Source organism: Vulpes vulpes, chromosome 6, assembly GCF_048418805.1.
Source record: "Vulpes vulpes isolate BD-2025 chromosome 6, VulVul3, whole genome shotgun sequence".
NCBI lineage: Eukaryota > Metazoa > Chordata > Mammalia > Carnivora > Canidae > Vulpes > Vulpes vulpes.
The window spans coordinates 77,763,300-77,781,617 of NC_132785.1; the positions used below are offsets into that span (position 1 = coordinate 77,763,300).

The 18,318-nt window shown below is 39.5% G+C and overlaps 1 protein-coding gene across 1 annotated transcript; it reads right to left on the reverse strand.

Moving 5' to 3' along the window:
• Positions 1-8,687: 8,687 nt before the first annotated feature.
• On the reverse strand, positions 8,688-13,983 carry CLEC14A (C-type lectin domain containing 14A). Its single transcript, XM_026019051.2, has one exon. The coding sequence runs from the start codon at positions 11,979-11,981 to the stop codon at positions 10,512-10,514; it is 1,470 nt and encodes a 489-aa protein (XP_025874836.2). The 5' UTR covers positions 11,982-13,983; the 3' UTR covers positions 8,688-10,511.
• Between the last annotated feature and the right edge of the window lie 4,335 nt (positions 13,984-18,318).

Consider the following 18,318-nt stretch of genomic DNA (forward strand, 5'->3'; position numbering starts at 1 on the left):
TAATATTGGAGGTTTGGGGTAAGAGCAAAAGGACCATAGATGTGTACATTTTTAATTTATATATTTTTTTGTCTACCTGTTGGATCACAGATTTGTTGGGTAATAGGGTCTGTATTGGTATTGCTATCTGCAACCACTAAAGAGCCTAGTTCTACAGACTCTTGAGTAGAGAAGCCACTGTCCCCAGAGATCCTTGTTTTCCTCAAGTTACAGCTATGGGACTGGGGACTGTCCTATTGGATAAGTCCTTCTAAGGGCAATTTTATCTCTAGGGAGAGTTCATTGCCATATGTTCTTCAGCATAGAGTTCACTGTCTTCCTTGGATCTGCCCCCACCTTTATTCCTCCAAACAATGGCACCTCAGAAAGTCTAATTGCTACTTTGAGTGGTCAGGACATCTGACACTGGTCTTCAGAAAGGAGGACATTGGGCACAGTGGGTAAAGGAGCCAGGTGTTGGAAGAATTTTTGGAGAAATAGATTCCATCTGGATTCTTATTTAGGAATGTCTTTATAAAACAAGAGGGAAGGAAAAGTGTCTCCATTTTTAACCATGTGGGAGTATATGTGTGGGAACAAAGAAAGACAGACTTTCAGGGATACATATCAAAGAATTTTGTTTCATACTTGCCCGAGTTAATATGTATATGTCGTGAAGTGAAGATTCATACAAGGTATCCAGGGAAACTTTTAGTAATAATGCATAACATAGTTAAGAAATTCTAAAGAATTTAAAATTGTAAAAACTTGATTATTCAGTGTAAAAATTAGTATTCATTTAAGCAAAGTTATTATCCTTCTTACCTAATTATAATTTAGTTAGGAAACATCTCGCATAACTCACAATGTAAAGATAATTTATTTTTTACAAAATGTGTCATGTGTAATTCCTCACTTCAACAGCACGCAGTATAGTAGGGGAGATGAAAAAAAAACAAAAAACAAAAAACATGTACCAGTAGCTTTGAGAGAGATTCAAATAGTGGTGAGGGACTTCAGAAAACTGGTTTGAATCGGAGGTAGCTGGGGAAGATATCTTGGAGCAAGTAGCATTTAAAATGGGATTGAAAGTACAGACACATTTCAGTGTGCCAGCTGATGACTGCTGGCATTCCAGGTGGTAGGAATATGTGTTAAAATCATGGAGCCACAATTAAGCAAAACCGAGTAATTCAGTTTAACAAAAACACAGGGCACAATATGATACGAGTGTGGACTAACCTGATAAAATCTTGGAAGACCCTGACCTGCAGGGTTCAGGAATGTGGACTTCGGTGCAGGAGCCTGGGATTCTACTGAGCAGAGTAGTAAAATGATGTAGTACATTATGAAGGTAAATGTAATAACAAGCTGGGATAAATCACCAGAAGGAGAGAGATGAAAGGTAAAGGGGGAAAGCACTATGATGAGATTTCTGTTTGTGGTGGTGATTTAGGATGGATTAGAATTGATGTATAGTCCAAAGGGAAGACCAGGGCAGAGAGGAAAATTGAAGGTAAAAATGAGAGTCTCAAATTATGGATGGGAATGTTAAGACCACAAATGTCAGGGTCAGCTACCCTATTGCTACCTTCTCTGAGACCTCAAATAGGGGAAAAAGAAGAAATGTGAAGATCATGTGAGGGGGTACAGATGAAGGTGCTAACATCTGAAAGTGAGGATTTCCTAGCATCATTCCGTACTTTCTGCATCACCTGCCAAATACAGGAGAAGTGTGAATAAGAAGTTTTAATTCTGACTTGGCTTTCACATAAACCTGTGAATTTCAGTCCAATGTAGCTCCACCTTAGGACACAGACATTTTAAGCCATATAAAACTCCTTTGCTTCTTATGTTTTCAAGGAGAAAAACCTCTTGTTAAAATAAAAAGCATGGCTCATCTGCTATGATAACATTTTCAATAATTCTATAGGCCCCAGCTTGGAAAGAACTATCATAGACACTGCAGATTTTTACCTATCTATCACTCCTCTAGTTTCACAAGGATTTTGTGAGGATAAATAAAACAAGATAGTACATATAAAATATTTTTTTCTATAAAAAGTTGTTATGAGAACATTTATAGGTCTATAAAAAAGTGCTATGTGGATATGATGACATATTGAAACAATCTAGAGTTATTTTGTTCTTTTTAATTTATATTCAACTTTCTTACAAAAAGAATTTAAAGCATTTTTTCGTGGTTTATCATTTTTAGGAGCTTTCTATATATGTTGATGAAGGGAGTAGTGGGAAAGAAAATGCTTTAGACCAAGCACAGTGCACTGGGAATAATGGTGTCTGCCAAACAGTTCACTTTTTTTTTTTTTTTTTTGGTGCCCAAACCCGGAATTGAACCAAAAACAGTTCACTTTTGATGTGCACACAATCATAGCATTAGATGGCCAGGCTATCTGGGGCTTGTCCAGACAATAAACTACAATCACTGCCTTCTGAGACAGTATAATTCCAGAACTTATCCTTTGAGGTGGGTCACCTAAATGACATGTTCCTACCCAAGGCTTTGAGAAAGATGCTTTCTGGCCACTTTGTCTATGCATCCAGTATCCATTGGCTGCTACTTATGCTCCCAGATCTGCCATCTGAAATTTTAGAGGGAGAAATGGGGGAATTGGGAAGTGGTCATTTTTTCAAATAATGAGTCTTATCACCAGCTCCTATCACACCCTCATTTCACATAATAAGTTAGCCCACTGGGCAAAAACAACAAAAATATATCTAGCATTGTTTGCTATTCTTGGCCACATTTAAGTACTTCTTTTCCCCCAGAGTTATGGGCTAGTAGTTTTAGACTTGTTTTCTGGTTTTCAGGACTCTTGAATATGTTCACTAGTTTGTTATGACAATAAGACTTCCTAAAACCCTGAATGAGTGTGGTCTGAGTGGTTTATATTAAATCTTCTGTCATCAGCTCAAGAATTGAGTTCTGTTACTGAGAAATTATGAAATTTCTATGTACATACTTAGAAAAAATTGTATATATTCTTAGCTTCGTCTACAAAATAGAGGTAATGTTAACTTCCTTGTACGATCATTGTAGGAAAATGACTGTAGAGACTTAGTACAGTAACCTGGAGTAGAGGAAGCACTCATCAAATGCCCTAGTAGCAGATTGAGAAAGGAAAGATATGAAATGCCCTTATTGTCATATTTATAAATCAATTCTTTTGGAGTTTTCTTAGTGCTACCTGATTAAATGGTCATTCTAGGATTCTCTTCCTCTCACTTGATCACTTAACTATAGGGATGATCTAAGTTCTAGGAGGTTTACATACAGCTCTGGCATGGAGGGCTAGGTACCCAGTCCCATGGTTCATGATCACTAGATCTGTCCAGTCTGCTTTAGAGTGGGGCATATAATCTTCAGTGCTTTCTGGCTGTCTACATCTGTGGTTGCAAGTTATATAAGTTTAGATATATAGATAGATATAAATAAATATCATGTTATATATTTTATTTTATATATTATGTTATATTACATATTCTATTATATATAGTTTATAAATAATAATAAATCACCACAGATGATTTTAATGATGAAGTAGGTTTAGGAACCACAAGTAGAGTAAATTGCCATTCAGGCAAGGCAAGCCTATGGCAGCAAATTAATTGGTGTTATTTGAGGAGACCATCAGATAATCAACGTTGCTCCCAACCCTCCAGATTGCTCTATTCCCATTCTCTATTCCCCAGCTCTGAAGAAGCCTTGAAAACCAGCAGATTGCAAGTGGAGTAGTTATGAAAATCATCAGCCTAGAAGCCACTGGCAGGGGCAGAACAGGTTTAGAACTTTCAGAGAACTCCATCCACAGAGAATTATCACTATTTATCAGTCTGCAGTTGTGCCCCTCTCCTCCAAACATATATATTTAAGTCCTAACTCCCAGTCCCTGTGAATGTGACCTTACTTGAAAATAGAGTTATTGCAATGAATTAAGTTAAAACAAAGTCATAGCAAATTAGGGTGGGACTTAAATCCAGTGACTGATGTCCTTGAAAAAAGAGGGAAATTTGGACACAGAGATAAAAGACACAGAGGTAAGCAGTTTATGTGATAACGGAGAGAGACTAATGATATAGCTGTAAGCCAAGGAACATCAAGGATTGCATCAACCACCAGATGCTAGGAAGATGCAATGAATGATTCTTTTCTAGAGACTTCAGAGGTATCAAAGACCTTTCAACACCTTGAGTTTGAACTTAATCCTCCAGAAATGTGAGAGAATCAATTTCTGTTGTTTGAAGCCAGGAAGTTTGTGATAATTTGTTACAGCAGCCTTAAGAAACCAACGCAGGTGGTAATGTTAATCTAACAAACCAGAGACTGAGCAAAAACTAAAAAAGGAAGATTTGGGGAAAGAGATATCTATGGGGGTTTTGCAATGCTTCAACATATTTCCAGGAATTTTAGAAGGCAGATGCTTGTATAAGGCATGCTACCAAATAAGCAGTGGTAGCCAAACTGTGGTGTGGCTATCAAGGGGTGGATTTATAGAGTTGCTACATTATATTATCTAAAACAACCAGTTTTCAACAAAAATGCATAAGCAATACAAAGAAACAGGAAATTAGTCATAGGAAAGAAGCTCAAAAGTAGCAAGAGAAAAACAAGTCAAAATGTACAAAGGATGTTCAAAAAAGTTAACTGGCTTTTATCAGAAATCATGAAGCCCAGAAGGCAGTGTGTTGACTTAGGCAAAGTGTTAAAGGAAAAGATGGCCAACCTCTAATTCTATATCTAGCAAAACTATCCATCAATAAATGAAGAAAAGGGTAGCCCTGGTGGCCCAGTGGTTTAGCGCCTGCCTTTGGCCTGGGGTGTGATCCTGGAGACCCGGGATCGAGTTCCACGTCGGGCTCCCTGTGGAGGCTGAGAAAAATTAAGGCCATCCCACCTAAAGTTTAGCATTAGCACAAGTACAGCCATCTTAGGCCCCTGTGAATAAGAGCTGAACTTTACACGGGAAAAACTACAGAATGTCCTCAATGTCCTTAGCAGGGAATCTCATATCAGAAAGACAACAGAGCCCACGCCCATGGTAGAAAGTCCCATATTAGAATGAGAACAGAGCTCAATGCCCTTGAAAGCCCCATATCAGAATATAAACAGAACTTGAGAAATTCCTCCAGCCCTTCTGAAAATCCCCTAGACCAGCCTATAAAAAACCCAGCTGTAACCCACTTCAGGGTCCAAGTCTCTGCTCCACTGTGTCGGGTATACTTGGACCCAAGCTCGAGCTTGCTTATAAACCCTCGAGCACTTGCATCGGTGTTGGCTCCTTGGTGGTTTCTCGGATTTGCAATATTGGGCATAACACTCCCTGCATAGAGCCTGCTTCTCCCTCTGCCTGTGTCTCTGCCTCTCTTTCTCTCTCTGTCTGTCATAAATAAATAATTAAAATCTTTAAAAAAATAATAAATGAAGAAATTAAGCCATATTCAAATAAAAATTGAGAGAATTTGTCATCAGTAGACATGCCCTATAAGAAATACTAACATGAATCCTTCAAGATGATGATAAAAGACAGTAAGCAGTCACAAAACCACACAAAGATAAAGAGCACGGGTAAAGGTATCATCAACATAGGTAAATATGAAAGACAGTATAAATGTATTTTTTCTGTATAATTTTTATTCTATATGATTTAAAAGATAATTGCATAATAAAGCAAGAGTTATAAAACTGTGATAGTAGGCTTACATTGTATAGAGATGTAATTTGATTGGCAATAATAGCACAAAGAAGGAGGGAGGTAGCAGGCCTTTAGTTAGCCTGATGCGATCCCCCAAAAAAGATGTAACTATGTCGGAGAAAAATTGTATACTATTGAAATTAGTTGACGTTAATCCTAATAACATAGTCTTTAAATTAAGATGTTAATTATAATCTCCATGGTAGCCACTTAGCAAAAATCTTTATGAAAGTATAAGAAACAAGAGATTTTAAATGGCACTCTATAAAATATTCAGTACAAAAAAATCAGTAATAGAATACAGGGACAAAAGAGAGATAACATGTGGAGGAAGCAAATAGAAAATGGCAGATTTAATCCTACATTATCAGTAATTATAATAATCGCAAATGTATTACATCCATTCAGAAAGTGGAGATTGGAAAATGGATTAAAGAAAACAGTCCTAACATATACTGTCTACAAAAGATACCTTGCATTTAAAGCAAAATGGTTGAAAGCTAAAAAGATGTAAAAAAATATAACAAGAAAAAGCAACCATAGGGCAACTGAAGTTGCTCTCATGCAAAATAGTCTTTAAAACAAATAAAAAATGTTACTGGAGATAAACAGATATTTTATGAAAAAAGAGCCCATACACCAAGAGATATAACCATAAACATATAAATATATATGTTTATAAACCATAAACATATAAGTACCTAATAACAGAGCTCAAAATACATTTAAAAATAACTGAAAGTACTGAAGTTAGAAATATATTATCCAACAATAAAAAGTTAAGAGACTTCAGTGGCCCTCAATGAAGAAAAAGATCAAACTTAAATAAAGGACTTGAAAGACACAGACTGCTATAGTACATTACTCAACACCAACACTATCTTCTCAAATACCTGTGGAACATTTTCCAGGATAGACCTAAGCTAGGCTCTGGGATAGACCATAAAGAAGACTCAATAAGTTTAAAATGGTTGAAACCATACAAAGTAAGCTTTCTAATCACACAAAGTATGTACAATGGAATCAAGTTAAAAATTAAAAACAGAAGGAATTTAGGGAAGTTTTCAAATATGTAGAAATTAAGCAATATCTTCCTAAATAACCAATGTATTGAAGAGAAAGATCACATGGGAAATTAGGAAATACTTTGAGGGATGCCTGAGTGGTTCAGTGGTTGAGCATCTGCCTTCAGCTGGGGTCCTGATCCCGGAGTCCTGGGATGAAGTCCCACATCAGGCTCCCCAGAGGGAGACTGCTTCTCCCTCTGCCTATGTCTCTGCCTCACTCTGTGTGTCTCTCATGAATAAATAAATAAAATCTTTCTTTAAAAAATAAAATACTTTGAGATGAATGAAAAAGAAAACAAAACTTGCCCAAACTTATTGGATACTATTTATTTATTTATTTATTTATTTATTTATTTATTTATTCTTTTTTTAATAATAAATTTATTTTTAATTTGTGTCCAATTTGCCAACATACAGAATAACACCCAGTGCTCATCCTGTCAAGTGCCCCCCTCAGTGCCCGTCACCCATTCACCCCCACCCCCCGCCCTCCTCCCCTTCCACCAACCCTAGTTCGTTTCCCAGAGTTAGGAGTCTTCATGTTCTGTCTCCCTTTCTGATATTTCCCACACATTTCTTCTCCCTTCCCTTATATTCCCTTTCACTATTATTTATATTCTCCAAATGAATGAGACCATATAATGTTTGTCCTTCTCCGATTGACTTATTTCACTCAGCATAATACCCTCCAGTTCCATATTGGATACCATTTAGAGCGGTATTTAAAGGGAAATCCATAACTGTAAATGCCTATATTAAAAAAAGGAAAATCTCAAATCAATAGTTTAACTTATCACCCTAAAAATTTAGAAAAATCTGAATATACTAGACCCAAAACAAGGATAGGGATGGAAATAATAAAGATTAAATGAAAATAAATGAAAGAGACTAGAAACACAATAGGGAAATAAGTCATTGAATCCAAAAGCTAGTTCTTTGAGAAGATCAACACAATTGATAGACCTTTAGTTAGATGAATCCCATGCCAAAACAGGAAATGTTCAAATTACTAAAATTAAAAATCAAAGAGAAGATGTCACTACCAACCTCATGGAAACAAAAAAGAATTCTATGAGAATACTGGTCAAACAATAATGGTTTACTTTTAATCAGTGGCAAAACTCCCTAAAGCACAAGTCTCAACATATGTGCAAACATACAGAGGTGTGAATTTGTGATTTCAGACATAAAGCAGTTTTAGAATCATCTGAAAGGCTAAGCTGTGGTTGTTGGATTGGATGACTAAAATGAAGGGAAAGTCACTGGAAGTGAGGAAGTCGAGAAACTGAAATGTACAGGCATTGGAAGAGTCATACACGAGGGCTTTGAAATTCTGTAAAATAATGGCAGGACTTAGGCTGAAGACAAAGACTATAAAGTAGATGCCAAGTCTTCCTTTTAAGGAGATAACTGAGCAGGCAGCTATATGAGATGAATGTGGGGACAGAGAGTTTTAAGTAAGAAAGGATTGAACCTCCAAAGGATCGGAGAAGTAATGAAGTGGTAGTAGAGAAGCAGCAAATCCCTAACCTTGGCTCACCACAGAGCAAGCTGGGCTGGCCTGATTCTGCCATGGATTCAAAACTGTATGGAAGATTTCACAGCCAGAAATCTAACACAGTTGTATGAAGCTTGGTCTGCAATTGCTACCTGTCAGGAAATCAAACATGAAAACAGATGGTTTTCTGTAATTCTTTCCTTTTCTACTTACAAGAGGGAAATAATGGCAGGTAATAGTTGAGTAATTGAGCCCAAACCTATTTGTTTTTCACATAGGGCATTTGGAACCCAAGATTTGTAATGCCACCAATGTCATATTGCATCATAAGTTAATGATGCATACTCCATTGCATTCTGACAATGATATAAAGGCAATCTACATTAAAACAAAGCAATACACACACAGATATATGCACACACGCAGGTATAAATAATTATAGATATATTTATAACAATAGATATAGATAATTTACAGTTCAGTTCATTTATAGAAGGGCCTATTTTTCAAGTTATAAAATAAAAGATCATATATTCTGTTCAAATAGAATAGAACCTTCTCTGCAGAGAGGTCATGTAGTAAAGAGCAAGGATAAAACACCACAACTGAGGTGAACTGAGACATACTCTTGACAAGTTAGGACCACTGAGTAAGCCATTACTTACCTGCTTTTAGTTCTCTTCTGAAATGGTTTTATTTAAAATTCCCTCAAATGTTAACTCAAATTCACTTGTGATTTTATTTTACAACTAGACATATATTTAGTATATGAAGCAAATTACCTATTACTTTATTCCTTTAATGTTACAATACCATGTATGTTTTATATATGTATTTTATACATTGTACACTTAAGAACATCAAGATGGTTCTTTGAAAATATAGTCCTGTTTTCATTCTTCCTGCTTACTAAGCTTGTTTCTCCTTCTCTCTCCATGTAACAACCCCCCCCACACACTTAAAGTCTTAGCATACTAATTGAAGTGGGATATTTTATAGGGGTCTCAATTCCACTACATAGTGATTATTATCACATCTTAATTATTTTTAGATGAATCCTTAATTTAGATTACTTTCCAATGCTCCTAGTCATAACAAGATGATAAATATTTGTATTTACCACTTATTTCTTATACTACTAACTCTTACCATGCTGGTTGTTAAATGATAAACATTCCAAGATGGGCATGTATGGTCACTACACACACTTCTTTTTTAAAGGGAGGTAAGGAAATAGTTTGGAATTCAGGTTTTTTCATGGATTAAATAGTGCATAAAAACCTAGCAACTTTGGAAGAAATCCAGCTCATTTTTGCTTTAATGCACCCAGAAGATTTCAAATCAATATTTAGCATTAACGTTTTAATTGAAAATTAACATCACCATAATTGGAAGTGAGGATCAGCATCCTGATGTTTAGGAGAGGGCTATTTCGTTGGGAAGGTCATTACACTGGAGAGCACAAATGTTGGATGAGGAAAACACAAATCTTTTGTTTCCTTGAGCAAGGACACACAGTAAACACTTGAACTGGTGGTCAACTATAATTTGCTTCCAGAGCCACTACTCTGGCAACACTACAGTTTGGATTTATAGCAGAGCACTAAGTAGCAGTGACTTTGAAAGCAAAGTATAAAAAGGACCAAGAAAAAAGTTGCTAGTTGTTAAAGATCTACTCCTCATTACAAGGACTTGAAGATTTCCCCGTCAATCTTCAACAAGAGCAGGATAAACTCTTGTTGCTATTCTCGGCATGCCCTCAGCTGTTTTTCCTAAATAATTAATCCTCCAGGAAACCAGTGATATTTGAATGTGGGTTATCAACAGTTCTTTATTTTTTGGCTGGAAAGTTCAAACCAATATATGTCCAACCTGCACAATGTAGACAGTTTCCTTTCCATGTTGGTTAAAATTTTTTTTTTTAAATTGTATTGTTTTCTGTCTGCTTCCAACGCCTTAGAAGTTCAACCACTTTTCCAAATGCCCAGGAATCAGCGCAGGGAAGTAACTCTCCCCAGTAGGATCCCGGCCCCCAGGACCACCATAAGGCACTTCCACTTGTTCCCACCTCTTCCATCTTCAGGGAATGAGTGTCCAATTCAGATTTGGCTCCTCAGTGGAGTAGAGGGAATTTGGGGGAAGGGGATTTTCTATAAGAATAGTCAGTCGCATAAATAAGTTCCTCTTCTTTTCCCTTTTCATTGAAAGTGAAAAACACTGCTCAGAAGAAGTGCCCATTGTCCCGTCGTTCCCCTATGTGTCACCAGAGCCAAGAGACGACTCTGTCAGGGAGGCGCCCTCTGCCCTGTCCCGCAGACCACAGTCCCCCACCTTCACCCCATTGTCTGTGCACTGTGCAGAACTGGAACGCAGAGCAGCGGCTTCGGGATCACTCTCCATGCCCGGCTGGGCCAAAGGCCCCTTTCTTGGCTGGGAGGAAGGGCTTTTGTGGAAGCAGAGTTTGAAAAGCCCCAGCACTGTCATGGTCAAGATAACCAACACCACCACCGCTATGCTCACAAGTATGAAGACCACTGTGGAGGAGGAGTCGAAAGCTTGGGGAATGGCAGAGGAAGACGTGGAATTAAACTTGGGAATCACGCTTCCCGGAGAGGTGATGGTGGCCTTTGAATTGGCTTGAAGGGACATCCGAAGGGTAGACATCGTGCTCTGTGCTCCCCACCGAGGAGTCCCGGGAAGAGATGTTGCAGAACTGCCTTGTCCTGGGACATGGGGTACCTCTCCTGGCTTCTCGTGTACCGTGGGTGACCACGTTTTCTTCGGGACGGGGCTGGCCGCAGTGGCAGGCCTGGCGGGCACCTTGGTCCCCTCAGGGGCCGCCTGTCCTTCCCCATTGGTTACACAAGAGCGTCGGTCTTTGCCCAGCACGAAGCCCGCCGCGCACTCGCAGGCAAAGCCTCCAGAGTCGTCTAGGCAGTCAGGGAGCTCCGCGCACTTGCCAGCACGGAGGTACCTCCCGGGGCAGGGACAGAGCACAGCCCCGGGGGGTATCCCGTCCCAGCGCGCGCCGACCCCGTCGGCGAGGCAGGTGGCTCTGATGGAGAGCTGCCCGGGGCAGAGCGCACTCACCTGGGTCCCTGGGGGACTGAAGTCCAGCGCCGCGCTGTGCAGCTGGAAGGGCGCGCGGTAGCTCAAGTTAGAGGCGGCCCCGGGGCGCGGCGCCGGGCACAAGCCCTCGAACTGGTATTTGCACAGGTAGCCGTTGGCGCGCGAGTGGCATCGCATCTCCTTCCAGCCTGCGGGCTCGACCCCCCGGGTGGCCTGGAGTCCCGCGCAACTCCGAGAGGTGCAGGAGCGTTGGGGCTCCTCCACCCACTGCAGCGTGTCGCTTTCGGACCCGCTGACGTCGGGGGACAGCCAGGAGAAGCCCCGCAGCGGCTCGTCCTCCAGGGTGCAGTGGGATCGCCCGCGTTCCAGCGCCACCCAGAACAGAAGGTCCTTGGAGCCCCCTCCGGGCCCCGGGCCTGCCCGCAGGAGCGCGAGCACCGCCTGGAGCTCGGCGCCCCCGCGCACCGTGCTGAGCGCCCCGCCGCGCAGACTGCAGGCCTCCTCGGCCGCCAGCCGCTTGATGGTAGCGTGGTGCAGGCTGTAGCAGGCCCCCGAGGCCGAGCAGCCCGCGCGGTCGGCCGTGGGGTGCTCGCCCCCGCCGGGCCGAGGCCACAGCGCCTGCCAGAGGAGACACAGGGCGAGCGCCGGCCTCATCTTGGAGGCCCCGCTCCCACAGCTGTTCCCAACTGGGTTTGGCTCGGTCCCGCCCGAGGGCGCGGAGCTGTCCCGAGAGCGCGGTCACCGCCCCTACAGCTGGCTCTCCCCCGCCTCCCCCGCCCCACTGCCGCCGGGCCCTCAACTGCCAAGATTCCCCAGCACGGTCCTGGCGGCAAACAGCTTCCCTTAGGCCGCGACAGGAAATGTGTTCGGAGCTGTGCCAGGCCCCGTGCAGCCCTGAGTTATTCTGGGGTCAAGAACACAGCTGGCGCCGGGGTGCGGGGTGCACAGTCGACCAGGTCAAACACCCTGCTTAGAGCAGGAGAAAAAGAAAGAAGGTCGCTACTGGGAAGAAACCTATCGTGTCCCCCCCACCCCGCACCTCCTCCCCCCCATTAGAGAGTTTCAGGAGCTCAGATCCCAAAACACTTAGGGGAACGTTGACAGGAAGGACTGGAACTCGCGGACAGCCCACACCCGCCCATTGTGTTTCGTCCGGGCCAGTCGCCCTGGCTTCACAGCAACGTGTAGACGGCTCCAGGCTTCATCAGGCGGGAGGCTGGGGCGAGGGGGAAAGAATCTGGTGGGAAATCTAAGCCTCTCCCTTCACCGCCAGAGGCAGCACCATTTGGGCGCCAGTCTCCTGCTCTCTGCTTCTCTGTTCTGTCAAAGGCGATTCCTGGGGGCTAATTGCTAGTCTAAGAATTTAGAGCTCCTTTTGCGTATCTTACTTAAATGGGTAAATCCTGCGTCTTCAGGCAGAGCTTGCTTTAAAGTTTCTTTTTTGCTTCCGTTTGTTTCTCCTTGAAATGGCCATATGGGTTCACTCAGGAAAGGAAATGTACTTCTAGGCCCAAATGAAAAATAATGGCCATCGATCTTAACTGTTATATAGTTAGGTTTCCTTACCACTGTATTGCTTCATAACTTCTTCAAGCTTATATGTTATAGAAAAATGAGATCGTGGCCTGATTAATGTTTGAGAACAACTACCCCATGTGTAAGTTTATCCTTGAACTCTTTTAATATCATTTTCTCCTGCGATTGAGTGCCAATATTTGTATCGGTAAATTGTAAAAGTCCCCTTGAAGGGACACTAGAGTTCAATATTCTTAAGAAATTAAATTATTTATTACATTATAATGCATATTATATACCGTAAACAAAAAATACCCCCTCATCTAAGAGACAGGTGAGTGCATTTCTTCAGCATTCCAATTTTTAAAAAAATGTACACAGCTCAATTGGAAGTGGGGAAGAATTAAAGAGGAGTAAATGAAGACAAGCTTAAACACTGCACTGTCTATGGAAAGATTTTCTTGTTAGCAATTTAGGCAATACTGTATCATTTTAGGAAATGCGTTATCTACCTTGGCTCACAGTAACCAAATATATTGCAATAAAAGTACAGAGTTTCAACTAAGCTCACTTAACATGCATGATGCTTTTAAATACCTACAATCAGAATGAAAGTTGCCATTCCATGAATAATGCATACCACACTTTTAAACTCACTTTCTTATGCTGGATTAGACGGTTCAGATTAGTGAGAAAGGGTAGGAAGGAAGGTCTCAGGATCACTTCTGTATGTCCCCACCTCCTTTTTACCACTGCTCTCACTCTTCTCTTCCTCTTGGAAATTCTATGTATGTTAACAAATGATAGTAAATACATGAATCATTATCACACTTACCTTGCTTTTGCTGATGTGTTTCGCAGCAGGGTTTCTCTACTACCCGTGCTGATTTCCAATTTAAAGGACATTCATTAGTCCTTCATTTCAGATGGCCATGTCACCTTAAACATGACTTTGCATTTAAATTAAGTAACTAAATGTCTTATGAGAGAGGAACATGAACATCTAGAAATCTAATTGAACGGATTTTAAAAATACTTCATCATGTGGGCAACTCTATAGACTTTGCAATCAAATGACTCTGTGTTCATAAATGTGTCCATGTAGCACTATGTATTTTAATAAAATAAAACCTTTTATAAACCTAAGTAGACAATGGAAATCTCTCAGATATTTTTTTTAAATCACTTGGGATGAGGTGAAGCTTCTAGAATCAGAAGGAATGAATGACTGGAGAGCTTATAGCAAATACATGATCTCACTCCCTGGCATTTTGCCATTCAAGAGGTGGGATATCAGAAGAGAACATTGTGGCCAAAATAACTGCATGTCCCAGCCCTGGCCATGCCTGCAGTAAGGTGAGAGGAGAGTTACAAAAAATAAATAAATAACTCAAAGTAAGACAGAGGTAAGTTTGTAATTCATCACTTTATCAGTCTATATGCCAATACCATATTTTGAAATGTATAGTATTCCTGAAAAAAAAAAAACAGAAATGAAGGAATGTTTTTATTTAAAAATGATGTTTATTAACAGCATAATAGGATACCATTTTACCTCCACTGGATGCCAAATATTTAAACAAAATGTAAATATATTATTTATTTATTCATGAGAGGCACAGAAAGAGGCAGAGACATAGGCAGAGGGAGAAGCAGGCTCCATGCAGGGATCCCAATGTGGGACTCGATCCCCGACCCCCAGGATCACGCTCTGAGCCAAAGGCAGGTGCTCAAATGCTGAGCCACCCAGGAGTCCCTAAATATTTAAAACTTTGATAATAGCAAGTGTGGATTCACAGGTTCTTTTATATATTACAGATGAGAGCAGCAAACTTTGGAAAACCTTGGCATTTTTTTTTTCTTAAAATCTTACATTCTCTATACCCCAGTGCCCAGGTATATTCTCAACAGAAACTCTTGCACATGAATAAGAGAAGGTATGTAAGAGGATATTTATAGCAGCACTATTCATATTAGCAGAAACCAGAATGACTCCAAATGTCTAGCAACTGATGGTAGATCAATAAACCATGATACATTCACTCAATGAAAATATATAGCAATGGAAATGAATAAACTATAGCAGCAAGTAACCATGTGAATTAATCTTATTGATACAATACTAACTGACAAAAGTGCCAAAAGATTGTACATTTATAAATTTAAAAAAACTACTAAATATGTATATTTGTGCATATTTTAGGAAAAATTGTTATAATGAGATAAAAGGAACAATGAGTATAAGATTCCAAGTGATGGGTCCTTTGGGTGAGAGAGAAGAGGGGGATGGATTGGTTGCGGAAAAAGGATTTGATTAGAGCTGTTGTTATAGTCTCAGCTTTTGCTTTGCATAGTGACTTCGTGTATGACTATTGCATTATTAAACATAAATAATTAAGTAATTAACAAAATAAACTAATATGGCTATATTCAGACAAATGAAAGAATGACATGAATCAAAAATTATAATTAGTCTGATTCTGGACATCTGAATTTCAAAATGTAAAATAAAAATAAAGTCAAGATGTTAGTTACATTTTCAAAATGTATTTTTTGACCCCATAGTCTTTTGCAGATAACACATTTTTAAATTTAAGCCAATTATTAATCTGAAAAAGAATAATAAATAAAATCTTTTCCCAATGTTTCTACACCTTTCAGACAACCTTTGTATTATCAGTAAGGATCATATATGGTATTTATTGGCTCATTCATTTTAACAATGCCATCAAAAGAACTAAAGAATATATGAGGAAAAGAGTAAGTTTAGGCCAACATTATCAATTTTATTTAACTTAAAATATCTGAAACAAAAATATAGATAAAATTTCATGAATCACATCTTAAGTAGTCTCATAAATTTATAAAGTTGCTGATCCTCACTAAATAAATTCTGTAACTGTAGAAAAAAACATCTGGGTCTTAGCATATTTTTCAGTTCACTTAAAATATATAAAAATACTTCAGAGGAAATTGAGAAGGAGATAACATTCGATTAGGAGAACATGGCATTCAGAAGCTAATCTAAGCTAGAGACTAAGAATTGTGAAAATATGTATAGACCTTTATTTTTATTATTTTTTAAACTATTTATTTATTCATGAGAAACACAGAGAGGAGAGAGAGAGAGGCAGAGATACAGGCAGAGGGAGAAGCAGGCTGCATTCAGGGAGCCCCACATGGGATTCGATACCCGGTCTCCATGATGACACCCTGGACTGAAGGCGGCGCTAAACCGCGAGCCACCGGGGCTGCCCTTTAGAACTGTACTGGACCTTAACAAAATGATCAGTGAGCATCATTATGACTTAATCAGGATATATGATTTGATTCTTTTTTTTTTTAATTTTTTTTTGTTTTGACTCTTAATCCAACAGATCACTCAGGCTCATAACCAAAGAAATTAATATATGCTTGACTAGATAAAGAGTTATTTTAGGTAGCGTTGTATTTATGACATCTACATTCATTCACACATATTCAGTCATCTCAGAAATGTATGTCACAATGATAGGTACTCTTCTGGTTTAGTGAACAACATGACTTAAGTACAGAAATAAGAAACTTAAAGAAACATTAAACTTGTAGCTCCTTCATTCAAACTGCTTTCCAAATAGACAATTCTGACCTTATTCCATGTACCCTGGAGGTAATATAAAAAAGTTATTCTCTGGTGGCCATCACAGAATCAGTATATTTCCCTATTGCCAAGTTTATAATCAAGAAATAATGTAAGAATGAGTCATGCACACAAAAGGCTTGTTATAATCCAAACGCCTAACAAGTTCTAAATTATAAACATTTATCCTACTACTCAGATATTTTAATATTTAATATTTTAATGTGAGAAATATGCTATTCTAAGTCTATAATATAACCTGAATAAATCCAGTTGTATGTCTCTATTTTGGCATCCTTGTCAGCCCCTATGATAGGTCTTGTCACTGGAAACCATTCATCAGAGAGTCATCAGGATGATCTTTAAGAACGTGAGTATGATTATCTCCCTCTTCTGTTTGAATACCTTAAATGGCTTTCCATTGCTCTAAAATAGAGCTCAAAATTCTTACTAAGACCTCCAGGGACTAGCTTCTATGCCCCATTCTAGCTTTATCTCCTTTCCCTCTCATCTCAATTCAATTGCCAGTACCCTCAGTGAGATCTTTCTAGGTAACCCAATCTCCATTACCCCATTGAGCAACCTTCTACCACCATCCCTCCCCCACCCCCACTGCTTTTCTATGACATCAACCTATTTTGTTTTCTTCATAACAATCATTAATCTCTGAAATTTGCTTGCTCATTTGTGGTTGTTGTTGTTTGCCTGTCTCCCACTCAATGAAAACTCCATTAAAAAAGGCCATACTTGTCACAAATGAGTAAATGAATGTATGAATGAATCTTCCAGCATTCTTCCCAATGTTCATCATGGCTCCAGCCACCCTGTCTCGTTCTTTGTTCTTCCAAAACATTTACATAATTCTTACATGTTTTCCCTTTGCCTAAATCATTCCTCTCTTGTCAGTTTCTTTAAAATTACATTTTAAAATACTGTGAAATATAATATACATATAGGAAAGTGCCTAAACCACTGATGTGAAGTTTTTCAAGAAACCATGAAGCCATCATCCAATTCAGGAAATAGAATAGGGCAGTTTATAATTACAATTTGTTCCTCTTTCCCCATGAGATCATCAAAACAGAAATTGGAGATCACTAGGATTGGAGGCAAACGTCCAAAAGCAAAAGTGGCCTGTGTTCACTTCAGGTTTCTATGTCTTTCTTCCCCTTATATTTCAACCTAGTCGTGTGTGTGTGTGTGTGTATGCACACATGTATACATGCATATATATATATATGTGTGTGTGTGTGTGTGTGTGTGACATATATATATATATATATATATATATATATATATATATATATGTCATCGTTGTTTATTGTCCTCTCTGAGTGGGTTAGTTTCTCAATCTGAGTTCCCTCAAAAAGCAAACAAGGATTTAGGAGAAAGTAACTTATTTGGAGGTGAGAACAGAGTCATTGGCCAGGAGTAGGGACTGATACAGAGAAAAGAGGAAAGTCAAAGTTAATATGAGTTATAGTTGTAGGCTCCTAGGGCACAATACTACTGGGAACCCTCTCAGAGACTATGATATCCAACCAAGTGTGTCCACTAACAGGTGGAGAAGCTGGGATATTTATTTATAAATTCTTGTCCCGATGCAAATAGCTCTGGAGTATTTGGCTTTAGGTACCTTTGAAAATCCTGGAGCACAGGTCAAGCATACTCTGGTGTCCAGAGAGCAGCTTCAGGCAGAAAGACACCAAAGGTACTTGTGGCATTTACCATAGTTGGTCTCTATTGCTTAGCCTGATATATTCCCACCATCCTCCAGCTTTTGGCTTAAATATCCCCTCCCCTAGCCCTGAGGTAGAGCTTAGGTCCCCCATTTTACTTGATCTCATAGATCCTTGT

Excerpts from the sequence above, each read along its gene's own strand:
- CLEC14A (XM_026019051.2), bottom strand. The coding sequence starts at position 11,981 with ATGAGGCCGGCGCTCGCCCTGTGTCTCCTCTGGCAGGCGCTGTGGCCT.